General features: G+C 39.9%; 2 protein-coding genes across 3 annotated transcripts in view; both read left to right on the forward strand.

The window, feature by feature from the left end:
- swi5 (SWI5 homologous recombination repair protein) lies at positions 1 to 6,669 on the forward strand. Its single transcript, XM_084383876.1, has 5 exons — positions 1 to 226; positions 1,226 to 1,274; positions 1,368 to 1,471; positions 1,846 to 1,940; positions 6,218 to 6,669. Exons 1-5 carry the CDS (start codon positions 129 to 131, stop codon positions 6,280 to 6,282), a joined length of 411 nt encoding a protein of 136 aa, XP_084240002.1. The 5' UTR covers positions 1 to 128; the 3' UTR covers positions 6,283 to 6,669.
- slc27a4 (solute carrier family 27 member 4) overlaps positions 6,218 to 18,171 on the forward strand; it is a 22,817-nt gene continuing 10,863 nt past the window's right edge. Inside the window, exons 1-4 of one of the 2 annotated variants that reach the window (XM_084383874.1) lie at positions 6,218 to 6,303; positions 11,550 to 11,711; positions 16,405 to 16,615; positions 16,749 to 16,932. In XM_084383874.1, the coding sequence (XP_084240000.1) occupies positions 6,302 to 6,303; positions 11,550 to 11,711; positions 16,405 to 16,615; positions 16,749 to 16,932 (559 nt within the window). In that variant the 5' untranslated portion in view covers positions 6,218 to 6,301. Of the gene's footprint in view, positions 6,304 to 9,192; positions 9,612 to 11,549; positions 11,712 to 16,404; positions 16,616 to 16,748; positions 16,933 to 18,171 lie in introns of those variants that run through there. The other variant, XM_084383875.1, reaches the window with a different exon arrangement.

The following is an 18,171-nucleotide window of genomic DNA, read 5'->3' on the forward strand; positions in this document are numbered from 1 at the left end:
GTTGTAGTCTGAGTCTATTTACCATAAACCGCGAAATGCGAACTTCCTGTTCCTGTCAGTGGTAATATCCTCTTCTTATTACTTCAAAATAGCCATAAAACACACATTTTCACGACGTTTAAGGCAGTATGAACACTGAGCCCACTGCTGAAACCCACCGCAGTGCAAATAATTGTCCACTTTCGACGCCGGAGGCGAAGGACTCGAAGAAAGGAGTACTGAAGAGGTAACTTGTCAACAGTTAGCCCTAATGCTAAGTTAGCTAACTGATACGTTGTCTGCTAACTATATCTAAAAGCTAGAACAATGTTTCCCATAGCCTTCTTCCACTGTACCTTTGTCTCGGTGTTATAGTGCTCCAGGACTTTCTCGAGAAGATATGAGCTTTAACTGTAACGTTGCTGTTGTTGTTGTTGTTGTTGTTGTTGTTGTTCATGTAACTTCAAGATGCTCAGGAATGCCACACCTCTATATGAGCGTAGGAAACGCTTTTTGCCCACTTTGTTTTCAGAAAGGCTTTCTATTATATAACCTCAGACATCATTACATGTTGCACTGTTTATTTTTCATGATTTCTTCTCGGTGAAAGTGTAAATTAAAGCATTTTCTGTTGGCTGCCCATTGATCACTAGAAGTGAAAGTTTATCCACTTTAGTTGACCACAAAATCAGGAACTAGCTGGTCTTTTTTGTGTTGTTAATAAAATCTAACAACCTAATTGGTTATGAGATTTCTCTAGTTATCCCACTTATTCAAATGGTTAAACATTCCTTTAAATTAATTAATAAAACATCATGCAGAACTTGTCAAATGGAAAATCAGTTAATTTCGACTGCATCATCAGAGTAATTCCTGATTTGATCATTTATCATTATTGAGCCATAGCTTGGAAATTGATAAAGACGTGCCTTCAAATCTCAAATCTCTGTCAAAGGGGCTAGAAATTCAATTAATTCCAAATGATATAATGTATTACTGGTTGAATGGTTTCTGTAGGACGTTTGCACTCTTGCTGTAAACCAGTTTTCTTCGCATGTACACACACACACACACACACACAATGCAGCTTTTATTGCTATTATTGAACATTAGGAACGATAAATTAAATGAAAACTGAGTGAACATGTAACCAGCCCCTTCAAAGACATTTAATTACTTGTACATTTTCTCATTGAGTGAAACGTGTCCTGTCTTGAACAGCTGTTTCCTTCCTCTGTCTCCCTAGAACTCCATTCTCAAAGTTTAAGAGAGTACACTCCAACTTCAAATCACCTGTAAGTGAACCCCCTCTCAGTCTGTAATACACACAAACACAGACACACAAATCTTAGTATCAGTGTCATGGCTGTCTGTTTTGTACCTCACAGCTTCAAGTATCTGAGAGTGCTAAAGTTAGTCCTGCAGAGGAGGTGGCAGAACTCGAGAGGAAAAGAGAGCAGCTGGACACAGAGATAGCACAGCTGGAGGCTGAGTGAGTACAGCTGTGTGTGTGTGTGTGTGTGTGTGTGTGTGTGTGTGTGTGTGTGTGTGTGTGTGTGTGTGTGTGTGTGTGTGTGTGTTGTGTGTGTGTGTTGTGTGTGTGTGTGTGTTTTAAGTGAAGCATTATGATTTAGTTTAGGACTAGGTGATAGGGAATCAATAGTGTTAATTCCCGTAAATAATAACCTGAAATAACTATAATGCATGTGTGTGTATTTGTGCCCCTCTTGACTACAAATAGTTTTGTCAGCTTTAATCTGATTTCCCTCGTTTTTAAATGTTTCTAGTGTGTGAGTGCCTGTGTCTTGTAGCACTTGCACAGATCTGCTTTTGTTGGAGACCAATTGTATGTATGTGTTTCCCCAGGGGATACAGAGTAGAGGAGCTGGAGCATCATATTGATATGCTGCATGAATACAATGACATCAAAGACATTGGACAATCACTCCTCGGCCGTATTGGTAAGAGAAATGATGATTTAATTCACTAGTTTTAGTAGTATAATAGTGCTAATAGTAGCCTAGGATTACAGAATTTACAGGGCCAAGATAACATTTTTAAGTTCAAATGTTTATAAATGAATTGTGGGTCAGCTACATACATAAACCTCAAGACAAATTCTAACACAGGTGAATGTTAAGGCCTCTCCTTTCCCCTAAACAGAATTTAATTTTGAACTGAACTTACTAGAAGTTCAAAGAGAGACATATAACCAGTGTTGGGTAATGTTTTCTTTGAAGTCACCAAATGTTAAGAAAGGAAATCACTTTCCACATTCAGTAGAAAAATACAACCGTTCACCTTGTACAATGAATTTTCTCCTTTTCACCAAACAAATATGAGTTTTTGGTTTGATTCATTCAACCCCACTGTGAGCTTTCGCTCCTTCAGCTCAGTTCTTCATATCATATAAGCGCAATTCACATTCATATCCATTCTAATTCTGGTGCATAGTCACATGCAGACGTAGGACTGAGTCTAATTTCTCTTCCAAGTGAACTGAGGTGTGGAAAATCTATGGTATGGCAGCAACTTACTTGAACCATCTACATTATACAGCATAATACCCGGCATGTCAGCTGATCGTGGCAGCCATTATGATGCATCTTATCTTCTCTCTGTTAGCAATAGCCTTTTTTGTATCCATATCTTCTGAGTTATATGTCGGTTCCTCACACCAACAAAAAAGATGTGTCGCAAGATGACAGGAAACCAGCACTGTCAGTTGAATGAGTTGTTTGACTGTCTGTGTGACTCATGTTAACACCTTTTTGGCTCATTTATAATCAGGAAGTGTGCACCCTCAATAGACTAGATGAGACATATAACAGTATGTCTTTTCCAGGTGTGATCTAGACCCAAGAAAACAAACTGCACAAAGATGTGTGTGATCACATCTTTAAAAACTCCTTGAATATGGATGATTGTAAAAAGACACCCTTAAAAAAAGAAGACGACATCTAATTTACCACATGGTCACATATAGTTGTTGTCATCACAAACTAATGCCTTATGGTATTGTAATTGATATTTACCATTATTGAACAGTTTATAGGGGGTGAATTAATTTAACTAACTAGTGAAAACTAGTGAACTAAATACATTGTTATTTAAACATATACCACAGAAGGAAACATTTCAATAAGCTATTATCTTATCAGGTATTACAACTAGAGCTTGTCGGAAAATGTAAACTGATGATGATGGGCTTTGCTGGGTCTAATTACAGTATGTTCAAATTGGTTGGGATTCAAATTGTTCTACAGGCAGCCACTAGAGGGCAACAGAACAGTGCGTTTCTGTCAATAGAGCTGGATTAAAAAGCAAAGCCAGTCTTTCATTTGACTTTGGAAAGTATTTACACAACACTGATTATGTTTGCATTTAGATTACATTGACTTGCCTTTCAAACATTCAATCCAATAAGCACTGAAACATGTCATGGTTGAAGTGCCGCTCTTAATTGGGGCGAGCTTGGTTATACTTAGGTTCTCACCTCATACAGCTTAAATGAACCGGCCACTGACAGTCCTTTTAATTTTTTTGTGTCCACTCATATGTTTGCTAATATTAATCAGCATTGCCATCATAGACCATATGATGAGAGAGTTATTTATTAAGTTGAAATTACAACACTCTTGATGTAATGTTTATTAATCCTCTTACTCAAATCAATGATCGGATACTAGCTAGTACAACAATTGCAGACTGTAGACCCATCACTTTTCTTTCTCGGCAAGATCAAAAAGTTATATTGGCATTTGACCTTCTCCCTAAAACTCTTGTGACAGTGCATAGTTCTGTGTAAACCCCTCAAGAAGTGATTTACAGTATGTCTGGGGACATACCAGACTGAGGAAATAGGCTACAATGAGTGAAAGACAGTTGTAAGTCTCTTTTGAAATATATTTTCAAAACCTGTGACTGCATGAGGTTAAGGAACTGTGGAGAAGTTCAAATATTTCACCCTGTCAGGGAGGTTTTGGTGACACACAGCCAGCTCACATTATGGTCTGAGCATATGTGTCATAACAAACATGACTTTTTACCTAGTTTTTCATGAAGAGACTAGTGTGTGTTTGGTGTTAAATGTACGACAATGAACTTTTAACTGGCTATAAAACAGTCTCAATTTAATACTGATGCCTCTGACCTGTACAGGCAAACAAGATGTGTAAATAATAGTGATTCTTAATGTCTGTCACCGGGTCGGATTCTATTTTATCCAGGTTTGATAAGTCATAAAATAAATACCTTTTTTTATGTTGGAGTTCTGGGGATGAATAGAGGAGTTTCACAGCCTGAGGGAAAAGGCTGCTCTGTAGTCTGGTGGTTCATTACATCACTAAAACAAAGTTTACCCTGTTTTACCCTTGTCATCTTTAGTCCAATGGGGCCAGCAGAATCAACAAAAAATTAAAGTTCCTCGTAGTAGCTTTTAAGTAAAATCTGGACATCCCCTGATTTTGTCCACTGATCTTTACGCAACGTATGTACACAGGAACAACACAAAAAGTCTTACAATTCTCAAATGCTGTAACATCACTCATTTCCCACTTCTGTGGTAAACTAGGAAATCTCTTTAAAACTATATTGTGAGTTAAAAGCATGCTATCTCTTTAAGTTCTCTCAGTACAGTGTAGAGTCAGGATGATAATGACCTCTTAGTGAATGGAGGTGGCCTTTCCCCTCTGACACAATGACAGTCTTTCACATCACTTACACACATACAAATACAGTCTGTGTCAGTCGTGCAGTCACACGCGTACACAAACTGTCAAGCACAAATACATGCTATCATCCCCTTTCCCCCTTCCTGCGCTCTCTTTCCCTCTCACTTTCTCTACATACACATACATACACACACTTTCACAAAGAGTGTACACTTGAATACTGAGTTGCTGTCATTCTGAAAGGGTGGAGATGGTGGGCAGGCTGTAGAATGAGAGGGGAGACGAGGAGATGCCCTGCAGTACCCTCTAAAGACAACTGTCTCTTTGTCTCTCACCATGTCCATCTGTCTGTCTGTCGGTCAAGATTAAGGTCATTGTCACATCGCTCAAGAAATTTCTTTTTTTAGTCTTAAAAATGTCTATGAGCTTCCTTAATGAGGAATGAGACATTTTTCCTTCATCATTCATGAATTATTAAACAATTGAACAAGTGAGATTCTAATGTTACTATTCAGCGTTGTTATGTATATATACATGTGTATATTTACATATATATGATAAAAATTCATCCATTTGGCACTATAGTCTGACCTTAGCCTTGTATTCAGGTGTAGTGCTTTCTAAACTGAAATCTTGCAAAATGTCAGCGAAGACAGACAGAAGACATACAATTTTTAAAAGGAAACTCCCATCAAATAATCTTGTACTGTACATAACCTATTGTTTTGAGCGTTGCGCAAATGAGCAAAGATAACTGACAAAACAATGAACCTCGCTGTAGCTCAAGACCTTCAACCCCCCTCATTCCAATAGCACTGTACTATATGTAAAGTGTTGCCTTCCTAAACAAATATAATTTGCATCAGGAAAAAAGAAACGACTGCATGATCCAGTATATACGAGGGAGAGAGACGTAGAGAGAGCTATAGGATTAATTTTTAAAAAATTCTGTTTCACATTGTTTAATTTGTTAAAAATAATATAATTTAATCCATCAATGTTAGTGAAGATAAATTATAATGTTTCTTTCTTTCTTTCTTTCTTAAATTTTTTTGATTGATCTAAAGTCCATGCATTAGCTGACAATAAAATGTAATACTTTTTCAGCTCTGGAAGCATTCTACCAGTAACCACGTTAGCATGTCTTAGTAACAAATGCTACAACTTATACTGTATATAAGAAAAAACAATAAAGATCTCTGTATCAGGCTCAGCCCGGCACAGCTCACCATAGCTTGGATCCGCTGATGTAAAAGAGGCAGAGATCCAGCTAGTGGGGCTGATTTGTCAGATATGTTAGCTGACGTATCAACAACAACTTTTTTTTAATAAGCTGAAAATGATGATGAAGATGGGCTAAGATGAGATGACTGTCAAAAGCATTTTAAGGCCACTGTATAAAATCCTGTCATCGTGTCCAAGCCTTTTGTTTAGTGTGGTTTCTTTTCTTGTACTGTGCTCTTGGTCTGTTCAGTGTTTTGTGGATTGTTTGAAAAGCAGACCAGAGGGATCTGACCCTGTAATCTGCTGAAGGGGCCTAACCCCCACTTTCCTCTGTCTTGCAGCTGCTCTAAGGGGGACAACCACACGAGATCTGTACAGCCACTTCGGTCTGGAACTTGATGACTGAATAAAAAAGACTGGTAAAAATGTACGAAAACACAGTGTTGGGAATTGTTCGTCTCGCCAAGGGTAAAGGGGCATAAAGAGAAAAAGAAAAGGCCAAAAAACTTTCTAATAGGAGGATGGATATAGACTAACTGGAGGAAGTGTGTTAACCTCAACCAGCCTCTTCAGACTGTAGTTTGCCCATTTTCTTTATGATTCTGTTTTCACCTTTTTACAGAGAGAGATTTGTTTTTGTATGAGCATGATACGATGGGAATGGTGTTAGTCCAGCAGGCAGGCCTGATATTTAAAATAGGCCATCTAATCAAAACAAATGTTTGTATGTTTTTATTCTCCAGCCTGTTGTCTGCCTTGGTTGTGCAAGAATATAAATGTTGTTAAGACTCTAGTGGCTTTGAAAGGACTTGTTTTGTTTTGACATTTGAGCTTATCTAAATGGAGTTTGACAAAGTAAGGGTGAGTCCATTTTCCAACAGACTTTTGTTTGTTATTTAAAGCGTAAAATAAAATGTGCTAGCACTTAATATAATATGTTTGTACGCTGGTAATAACAAATAACAAATAGGCACTCGCACCACCACTGACAGGATGTTCCCATTAACATTTAACAGAACATTTAACCCACTACGGAAACTAAAGAAGTTACGGACACATTGTAGTTTTAGCAATACACTCAATTTTTAATACTCACTTCACAGCCTCCAACCACAAGCGACAACACAGGCCAAACATTTTCTTCAGTTTCTTCAATCAGTTAGTCTATAATAGACATGGATCACCAGTTCACCTTCCTTTTCCTAGGTCACCGCGTGCCCGATGGCAGACAACATTGTATAGTAATAGCAAGGTTTGTAGGAAACCAATGTAAACGCCATTTGTGTTATTATTCTATATTTATAACATTGTGTCAGCATTTACTTGATAATGATATGTTGAAGCAGAAAGCTTGTCTATTGGCAGTTTAAGTAAATACATTCATCTAAGTGAAAGTGTCAAACGTGGTCAGATAAGGTCACCAACCAGCCACTTCTTAAAAATCTCATTGAAGGGAAAAAGGATATTAGCCAACCGCCACATTTGTTTCTAGTTTCCTGTCAGTCTCCACGGGACTGTGTAAGGTTTAACTACAAACTAATTGTTGCGTACCTACTTCCTTTATTTAAATAAAGTACCCAATGTTGCTCTGTTCAGTATATCTACTGGACAGAGAACACGGGCTAGTGGCATAATTCTCTGGGTGTGCCCTTATCTGTCTGAGAAAGGCTGATTATGTGTCCTCTCTGACTGATAGCGGCGAAGGAGCTTCACATCCCTGATGATGCTCTTTTTGTGTGTCGATGGACGCCTGTTGTGAGAGTGTGATGATGTGTGTGCGCCTGTACCTTTTATCTCATTTGTTGGTCAAAGCTCAATCTATTTTCTTATCTTGATCTTTGCATCGCTTGACATTTATTTACAGTCTCACATGCTTGGATCGGTGTGGTATATACAGTATACTGTATGTTAGTGTACGGGATGGTAAATGCTGATCAACGTGCACCAATGTTCGCCATGCCAAACTTTGACTTGTATCCCATTCGTCTTTAGTATTGCTGCAGATGCATCAAATATGAGAAAATGGGCTGCATGCAAATTATTTTGCAAGTGTTAACAAATACATGTGTCCACATTAATAGGCGCTGTCTTAACCACTGGGGAGGTAACCTGTGTTAACCTGTAAAGTGACCAGAAGCAGTTTGTTATAGTAGGTCTTTTGTAATCTTCCCTGATTATGCAATGTGCTTTATGACATGACAAACTGCTGCAATGAACAGTGTGTAAAATGTCAGCCTCCTTGTGTCAAAAGTAGGCCTAAGTTCTTCTGTTCTGTCATGTGGGCTAAAGTTGAAGGAATCAACAAGTCAAAAAAATCATCTTTTAGTGCTGTCTGGCCCTTCAGTCGAGATATTAGAGTATATGTAAAATATCTACAATGTTTTCACACTTATTGTTTGACAGTCGTGGTTGCAAACTGCAGGTTTTCAGTTGAGAGGAGAAGCTCAGGCTTTTCAATTAATCAACCAGCTGATGTAGAACACCTGCAGGATGGAAGCTACCTGGTTGTTATTGTAGATCCTCAAAGGACAGTTCATCCCAAAATCAAAAATACATATTTTATCCATTTATCCATTTATCCATCTAGATTGTGTTGGTGTGAGCTGCAGTGTTTTGGAGTTGATGTCTGCCTTCTCTCAAATATTAAGGAACTACATGGCATCGGCTCCAGAAATTATGACCTGTTGGTTACCCAATATAATCCACAGACCTTGTTGTAAGCAGTTTCTTGCCGGAGCTATTTTCTTTCCACATCATCTCGCAGAAGAAGATGCTACTCAGTGCCATTTAGTTATTAGTTATTATTATTAAAGAGAAGGCAGACATCTCTACAGCTAATATGTCCACAACCCAACATCTCACACCAAAACAATCTAGATGGATACACTGCACTTCAGGTGATAAAGGAGAAATATATGTATTTTTAATTTAGGGATGAACTGTGCCTTCAACCCACATATGGACATGAAAAAAGAGCCCTCATTACTGCTTTACAGTGTGTCCTTCCTCATTTACGTCCCATCTTGTGGAGTGAATGAAGGGACGTGGTGAGGCTGCCTCCACATGCAGAGGCAGGGTTCATTTTATGCCACACGGCTCAGCATCAGGGCCTCGTCACTACCGGGTGGAAACTGCTGTGCGTGCTGGCTTCGTTGTCTGTCGGCGAGCAGGCAGGGGGCCGCACCGCATTTCCTCCTCACCAGTGCCGCAAACCCCGCCCCTGCCGGAGAGGATGTTGAAAAAATCGCCGTCCCCGATTGGCCCGCGCAGCCGTCCGTCAGCGCTTATTCCTGACACACTGATGGGACGCTGACGGCGGTGGGCGGGCGCAGCTAAGAAAATTATAAGGTCATTTGAATTACGCTTGCTAGCGAGCTTATCGGCTACAATGAACCCAGAAATGATATCAATGATTGTGACAATGAACGGATGATGATCGCGGGGTCAAAGTCGAAGCGCACACCCAGGCGAGTTTGACGCCCGAGCCGCCGGAGGAGAGGAGCAGCAGCGCGTTGTGATATTAACAACAGGAGGGGATCCCGGTGCGTGTGTCCGTCTCTCTGTGCGTTTCTGTGAGCCTCTGTGAAGCCGAGCCGAGCGGCGGTGAGGAGCGGAGCGGAGGGGGCGACCAGGCTAGTCTATAAGCCGATCAAGGGAGAATCGCACCACAACGAGTTTCACGTCTGGGATTTTCTGCGCATCTACATGCTTGTGACGGTGTGAGCGAGGTGCAAGGTATGTAAGCAAAAAAAAAAAAAAATCGACCACCACCACAGCCAGCCACAGCCCAGGGTGACTGTGCGCCCCCGCGATGCTCAACTTCACGGATAGGTCCGCTTATTATAAGAGGAGAAAGGGGAGGAAATTGACTCCATTGTCCTCCGTCCACCTTGTGAGCGATCGACCCACTCACGGGACACGAGAGGTGGCTCGACACTTTTAATATCTCGGTCCATGAATACGTGAACGTGGACAGCATATTCGGCACGCCGCTTTATCCTGACAGAGGCTGCTGTCACACTGTCCATCCGCTTCCTCGCTTAAAGCCGATGCGCGCAATACGCTGCGCATCCTGCTTCTGAGCTTGTTACCATGATAACCTACATCGGGACGGCCCGTTAAATATGATCCAACCGGGTCTGACGACTGAAGGCCCAGTCCGCAAGCGCACATGGCACGGCTGGTGAGGCGCAGTCTAGTCTAACCATCAGTGGGTTGAGCCTCACTGTCGTTTTCAAATCCACTACCGCAATATGATGCTAGTCCGCGCCTCTTAAATTTCCGGGTGTAGCAGCAGCGAATGATGAAGCTCTTTTCCTACTGTGCATTTCTTTAGCTTGACATCATGTCGGACATTCACAGTCATTTAATCGTCCATGTTTGAGATAGCTGCAGACTTGTTGAATTGCACTGATCACCATTCTAACAACATCCAAGGAGACGGAGCAGGAAATACCCAGTCAGCATCTCTGGCTCTGTAAAATGGGCTTACACCTTCAGATTAAACAAATAACCCCGCAGTGTTTTTCTACATGGGCTAATAAATAGATAATAAGCAGTCATGCAAACCTATCCTTTACCACTTTGGGATCATCTTCCTAGCTATCTGGTGGCACTCAACACCAATGTCAACACATGCTGTCCTCTGCTGCTGCTGCTGCTCTCAGCTGTCACTAAGGCTGATTTGCTTTGAGTTAGGGTTTCCCCAAGGTCTCAGCAGCCTTGGGCTCTATTCAACTGCAAGAGAGAGAAAAACGAAAGTAATTTCTCGGTTTTATCAGACTGCTCCTGTGAAAAAATAGCCTATTTCACTCATACGTGTGGTTGTTACTCACAAAATGTTTGTATATATTTTTCTCTTACATGCTCATGACCATGCAAGATGACAACATACAGTATACAACTGGTTGCGTATGGGTAAACTCTTCCTCATATATTACAAGATGCAGTGTAGCAGAGCTGAGTCAGTGGATAAAAATCAGGCACAGGATGTTTGATAACATTCTTAAAGGAGAAGTTCATCCAAACACGAAAATTCAGTCATTATCTACTCACCCTCATGCAGGCAGACAGTCGGGTGAAGTTTCGTAGTCCACAAAACACTTCTAGAGCTCCACAGCAAAACAGAGTTACAGCATTGTGCTATAAGCTACTAAAATAAACATTAAATGGTCCCATACTGCTTGTACAGTGTAGTCAAAGTCTTCAGAAGCCCTGCGATCCAAGATTGATTTGAAAAGACGTTATTTACACCCTTGACATGCACTCAGTCTTGTGCACCCACTTCAGATGGGCTGCTCACTAATGCTTTTAGCCTAACAGCTGCAGTGAAGGTTTTAAAAACGGTGTATATAACGTCTTTTTTTTTGCTGTTGTTTATTTTATTTTGATGTGAAGCTCCAGAAATGTTTTGTTGAATATGAAACTTCACCCTACTTTGCATCAGCATGAGTATGAGTAGATAATGACTGAATTGACATTTTTTGGTGAACTAATCCCTGAAGTGGTTTGAGATCTAGAAGACACGTATCCGAGATATATTTTTTTGCCCATTTAAACCACATGTAACCTTTCTCCCACTGAACTGATGCTTGGTCTGAAGTGTTTTGTGATTAGCTGCCACACTCTGCAGCCACTATCTGTATCTATTTATATGTGTGTGCATTCTTTCAGGATGATGCGTCTAGCGTGCTGCACGGCCCTGCTGTTTGTGTTGAGGCTCCTGGTGGGCTTGCCTTGGTACCAGGTTCTCCCGGCCATCCTGATCTTCTACCTGGGAAGCGGAGGATGGAGTTTCCTGCAGATCTTTGCCAGAACAGTCGGCAGAGACTTACAGTAAGCGTGGGGATGTTTGTTTTCCATTGTCAAAGGAGCAAATTGTAAAATATGGCCACAATTTTGATTTAAAATATTAAAAAAATAACCTAACATTATCAACAGAGTGTGAAGAAACAACAGTGTTGACGTTAGAGACTTCTATATATTGCATTGCGGAGATGTATTCTGAAGTTAGCATGCTAACCAGTTAGCATTGAGGCGTTGTTCAGTTCCAGTTTGTTGTCGAGGCGTGGTCAATCTTACTCTCATGTCAGGCTGCCAAATCCAGTTGAGCTGGTCCCCGTTGCCTGTGGTGACTCCCCCTGTGATCCGAGGCCTGGTCTAGACAAACTGTAGGCCCGCCAGCTCTACCACCGCCAGGCTAACTGAATCAAGGATAGCTAGCGAAGGGCAGCAACGGTCTGTTACTCTGGCGATATGCTGCCCCCTATGTTTTTGGAGCTGCCTTTTGAATACTGGCCATATTCCACAAATAACACCTTTAATGACACTTTAAAAAGTGGTGGAATTTGATGTTCAAGCTCCTTTTTAAACCAGTCAAGTCTTGAGTCTATGTCTGTTGTCAGTGGGAGCCACTGCCAAAATGTACTGCAGTCTCAGAGTATTTTGACAGTGACAAATTTTCTCTGGTTTTGGCTCGACACTCCAGAACATTGAACCTAAAGGGAGACAATGACTATGAGGGAAAAGTGCTGATTTTCATCTTTTCTTTGAGTGTTTTAACATCCAGATTGGGTGAACTGCATTAGAACTGTAGTCCTATCATGCCCTCAGTGCTCTGTTACAAAGTCATAGCCTTGTTTTTGTACTAAAAAGGGTTATGTTTCCTACAGTCCTCATTCAGTCTGCCTCTTAAATCCAATGCACTGGATACACAGCCAAAACAATAAATAAGGTTTCACTGTCCAAACACTTCCAGGTATTTTCACTTTCAAAGGTCCGGGAGATAAGTGAAGTCAGCCAAAACAAGAACTTGGACATTAAGTACCTAAAATTTGACATTTGAACGCACTAGTTTCCAGTAACTAATAGTTTTGACACATGAAAATTGTGCCGTAAATCAGTGAAAAGTCAAGTACGGACTCCAAACACTCTGCAGCTGGCAAAGAAATGAGTGTAGGCAGGGCAGGGCAGGGCTGTAAATTCAAATTACCGTTATCCCCCTCGACTGAAAGATGTGTGTTGAAACGATGATATTGACTAAAAATGGGTACAAGCTAATATTGTCTAAGTCAATTATTAAAAGCACGAATTACCTCAGGTTTCACAAAAATTGCAATCAGAATAAGTTTAAATTTTGAGTCATTAATAGTTAGAAGGACATCATGCAGCATCATTATTACTGAACATGTTGCTTGCTCAATGTTGGTTAGAGGAACATGTGGAAGTGAAGTGTTCTCACGTCTTTAGCCCTGCACACACGTAGCCTGAAAGCAGCTTTAAAGAATTCACCACAAGACCCGAGGCTCCTCCTCTCCAAACCCAGTTTAGCAGCCTTCTGCTTGTTCCTATCCTACACGTTTCTAAACTTTGTGACATGGCAGGTAGTGCGAAACATTTTCGACTAAGGACAATAGAGAGGATGGGGGAGGTGCAGGTTATTTCTTACCTTAGAGCCAATATTTACAGTTGTGGGTTACCTTGGCAATGGGTTTGTGGTTAACTTCCTCCTTTCATCAATAGCTCTGGCAGTGGTAGAACAGGAAATTGTAAAATATGGGCTTTTAAGACTGAGTAAGCCAAAGTGGCCTAACCAGAAGAGATTAGTGCTTTTCTATATATGTTAAAAAAAAAAAAAAGATGGCCTCAGCTCCCTTACTGGTGAGAGAGATAAAGATCACTGCTTCCAAGGATTTTTACCAAATTATCTTAATATAAGAGCACGCTATAGTTTTAAGATGTTCTTTTTTTAGACCAGTGAATTTATAACCTCAAGGTTATAAATTCACTGTATGTAAACCTGTCAAAACACACCTTTTTCACAGTGACTCGTGAATTCCTATTGTGTAATGTAGTGTGACAAGGCTGGGGTGTTTGTACTCTCAGAAGGACTATGGCTCACATCTTAATGCCTTTGTAAACTAAACCAACCTCCCGTATACACATTTTGGTCCCTGCAAATGCCAGAGATTGTCACTGGGTGGTTTAGTAGAAGGCGTAAAGCATCTGTGTGTTTTTAGTGGTGCAGTGCAACTCAGAGCAAACTACAGTCAGTGTGATAAAAGAAAATTAATTAATTACAAACTAGTCTAGGGCTGGGCAATATATCGATATTACATTGTTACCGTGATATGACCTTTTGTCTTCTCCTGTTTGGAGTCATGTGATTTACCAACCTTTTGTTCTAATAGTTACCCGACCCACTTAGTTATTATATCCACATTATTCAGTGTTTCTCAATCAAATGCCTCCATCCAGATGAACGTTTTAGTACCGTTTCAAAAATAGTCTCCGTCCATACTTAGACACATGAAAGCGCATATTCCATGCCCATTCACGTACACTGGGTATGCGCCCGCCATTGTAAACAGGAAGCAGGTTGTTTACTCTGTTCGGGTGCTTAGCTACAGAAAATAGCATGAACAAGGCAGGGAAATGTGACTGCTCTTCACAGAATCTTCTCGGATAACTTGTCAGCAGCCATTTGTGTCTCTTTTCAATCATTGTACTATCAATGATATCAATGTCCTTTCTAAACATAGCGTTAAACAATCTAACATCAATTCCGTCAACGTACAAAATCAAATACTCCAATATTATAATACATCATTTACATTTCTGTCTGTCCAGGTGTAAACACTGGAAAGGCTGTTTTTGAATATCTACCCTGGCCGGAGTTTTCCAAAAGATCCATTTTCAGCGACCTGAAACACTGTTTACATGCGTACGAAAGGCCAAAACATATAGAAAAAGTTTTGTTTTAAGAAATACGTGTGGACAAGGCCTTAGATTTTTCCCTGATCCAACACCAAGATTCAAATCATCAGCTCGTCATCAATCTCTGCTGCCTAATAACATCCCATTAATTTGAATCAGCTGTGTTGTCGCCCAGTCCTAGCATTTATGAGGTGATTTTGAGGCAATTTAAAAGTATCTCTATAAATATATATATGTGTATATATATATGTTGTGTCTTGCGATGCAGCCTAAAAATATGGAAATATAATTTTTAGGCCACGTCGCCCGGTCCTAGCATAGTGTAAAGTTCATGTGTCTCCTCTGTTGCAACAGAGTGAGCTCTAAACAGCTTTATTGTGAAATAATGTAATAACGTTAGAGCAACTATGCAACATTAAATTACAGTTATCTTGGCAACATAAAACTAATCCCTTGTGTAATGATAAAAACATCACCCCCACAATTTAGCCATAAAGTACCTTTGCTTAATAGATTTTTATGACATTTCAGTAATTAGTAACTGCCTGTCAACCAGTCAAGCAAATGGCTCCTATTCACTTACCAGTGCACATATTCTTACCTGCTCTATTTATGCTCTCACATACCAAGTATATTTATCTACAACTTTCCATACTGTAAATGTCTGACCTAGTGTATTCACACTAGTGTCAAAGCTGTACATATCTGACTTATAGTGTATACACCATATTTAATGGTGATGACGGTCATCACCAACTGTTTATTCATGTAAAAGTCCACTATTATCATTATTCCTAACTGCTGCTAATGCTGTATATCTGAGTGCATTTACACTGTTCATACTGTTTACACTGCCCATGCTGTGTCTGTCTTAGGATATTCATCTCTACCCCTCACTGATATTTATATATACATATATGCATTACTTTGCACTTGACTGCTTTTTGCACTTTTGGTCAGATCCTAAACTGCATTTTGTTGTCTCAGAACTTGTGCTCCTTAATAAATGATATTAAAGTTGAATCTAAAATCTAATCTAATCATACATTGCTCAGTAGGATGGCCTTTATCTGTATCTTTGTACCATAAATGTAAATTATCAAGTGAGATCCTTCCATTACGGTAGACTTTGCCCCTTGGACCCACCACGCCATAATGTTTTATGCCGTTGTTACATCATGCATCATTACTGTAGGTAATAAATTGCCTAGGTCGGTGAGCTTCAGTTGAATATTTTGCTGTGAACTTCCATTTACTTTGAAGGATATGCTAGTGGTTCAGCAGATTTTAGCTTCTTAGCTTCAAATAATTCACACTTCATATTACTGCTGCTGACCAATACTGATGAATTATGAATTTCTCACCATACTTCCACCCACTGTGCAGAGGAATGACTGATTTCAATACATGTAACTACAGTGTAAAAAACAACATCAGAGACTTACTGAGATAAGTGCTGTAGCTGTCACAAAATGAGCATACAGTTAGTTTTATATTTTTGTAAAATTAATGTTGTTGTTGCTTGTTTAACAGTTGCAAATATTCACTGTTTAGAAAACTTTTCTGCAAAACCGATATATTTGAAACTTGGGAAAAGGAGAGCAAGTAGAAAATCAATCTAAAAACTTCTGTTCCATGGAAAATGGCTAACAATAATGGAAGTAGATGCAATTTGTAGTTAATGGGCTAAAACATGAAAAACCAATGCAATTGTCTTCTAATGGAGGTGGATTGGCTTTTACACCAAACAGAAAATGGTCTTTTAGAATCATTCCAAAAAAAGTTGACTATATATTTTCTCTTTCTCCTTCAGTGCGGCAGGTGTGCTATTGCGGGTGAAGATGAATGTCAGACGCCACCTCAAAGAGAAGAACACTGTTCCCAAGATCTTTGCCGAAACGGTGCAACGCTTCGGGGACAAAACGGCGCTGATCTTCGAGGGGACTGGGGAGAGGTGGACCTTCAGACAGCTGGATGAGTATTCCAACAGAGTGGCTAACCTGCTGCTGGAACGGGGTTTCAAGGTAGGATCTTAATCAATGGCTTAACTTTGAAAAAAACATTGATAAAGCAGAACTGATTAGTCTTTAACTTACTTAAACTCTGTTGATGGCAATCAGTTTGACAAGACCCTCATTTGATTGTTTCTCTCTTCAGGACGGTGACGTGGTGGCCCTTTTCATGGAGAACAGGTCCCAATATGTGGGCCTCTGGCTGGGCATGGCCAAGATCGGTGTAGAGGCGGCTCTTATCAACTTCAATTTGAGACTAGAGGCCTTGGTCCACTGCGTCACCATCTCCAATGCCAAGGCTGTCGTGTTTGGCTCGGAGCTGACTGATGGTAAGAGCAAGGAGGATGGAGGAAGGAGTATGTAATTAGAGAAGCATCTGAAGGATATGTGGCGGATTGTGTTTTATTATAGTAGAAACATAGTCAGGTTTATAGCCAAAAATCAGAAACCTTCCCAGTGGGCCTTACAGTCTGTGCAGCATTGCTGATGAGTGTTGTTAATGCTTCCGCTGTGATGATAGCAGTAGAAAGCAGCAGAGGTCATAAAAGTTAGATGGGTTTTGGAGGAGGTGTCTCTTCAGAGTCAGTCAATGGAGCTTTAAATGGTTGATGGACGGAAAGGAGGGAATAAGTGATGGAGAGAGAAGTGGAAAAATGTCTCTATGATCAGCCTGCAGTATTCAAGCTCAGAGATTGGACTAAAAACGAGGTGTGTACAGGAAAAAAAAACCTAAAATAACAACGAGCTGACTCACATGTTGTTTTTATAAATTGTCAATAACGTTAATTGAATCTCTTGTTTTCACTGATAATAATTACAGCATGTAAAATAACTAAATAGCTCTTTTACGGATATGAGTTCAAGACCATTATTAAATGGGATGAATACATATTGACTTAGAGATAAACAAATGATTAATGTGCAGTCAAGATTAAAGCTATAAATGAAATATTACATGTGTGTATTCATGAGTATTTTTGAAAGCCCAAATAGAACTTATTACCATATATATATAATGTCTAATTCCTTATATTGCTTAGACTTGGGAGGCACTAATATAAAATTACAGCAGCTCTGTGGAATGGTCAAACATAAATTAGGGATCTATTTCAATCTCCTCATGACCCTCTTCTGGGTCCCTGCCCAATCTGAAAAAGCCCTGATCTCACCAGCTATAAAGAGGGAATGAGTTTTGAGCTGTTCATCCTGGGATTGATGGAGCAGTCTTTGTATTGGATCCTGCACTTGTCATGTGCTTTATGCCTTTAAGTAATTGGAAACGCAGTCTCTTTGCCGCTGAACAGGCTAAAGTCGAGCCTGTAGCCTTTAGTGCTGAGCCAGCATGACATAAGGCTTTTGAATTGAGATACAGAAAATATGAAATGTTTCAATTTGATGTTTCCTTTCTTTTGTCTGCACTTCCTCTCTTTATGTCAAAATATTCCTCTTTTCTTTCTCATTCTCCCACCTGATACCTAGGGATGCACTAGGGATGCACTATATATATATATATATATATATATATATATATATATATACATAATGGGAAATTTATATCATGAGCTATT

Source organism: Pagrus pagrus (assembly GCF_965226575.1).
Source record: "Pagrus pagrus genome assembly, chromosome: 19".
In the NCBI taxonomy this organism is placed as follows: domain Eukaryota; kingdom Metazoa; phylum Chordata; class Actinopteri; order Spariformes; family Sparidae; genus Pagrus; species Pagrus pagrus.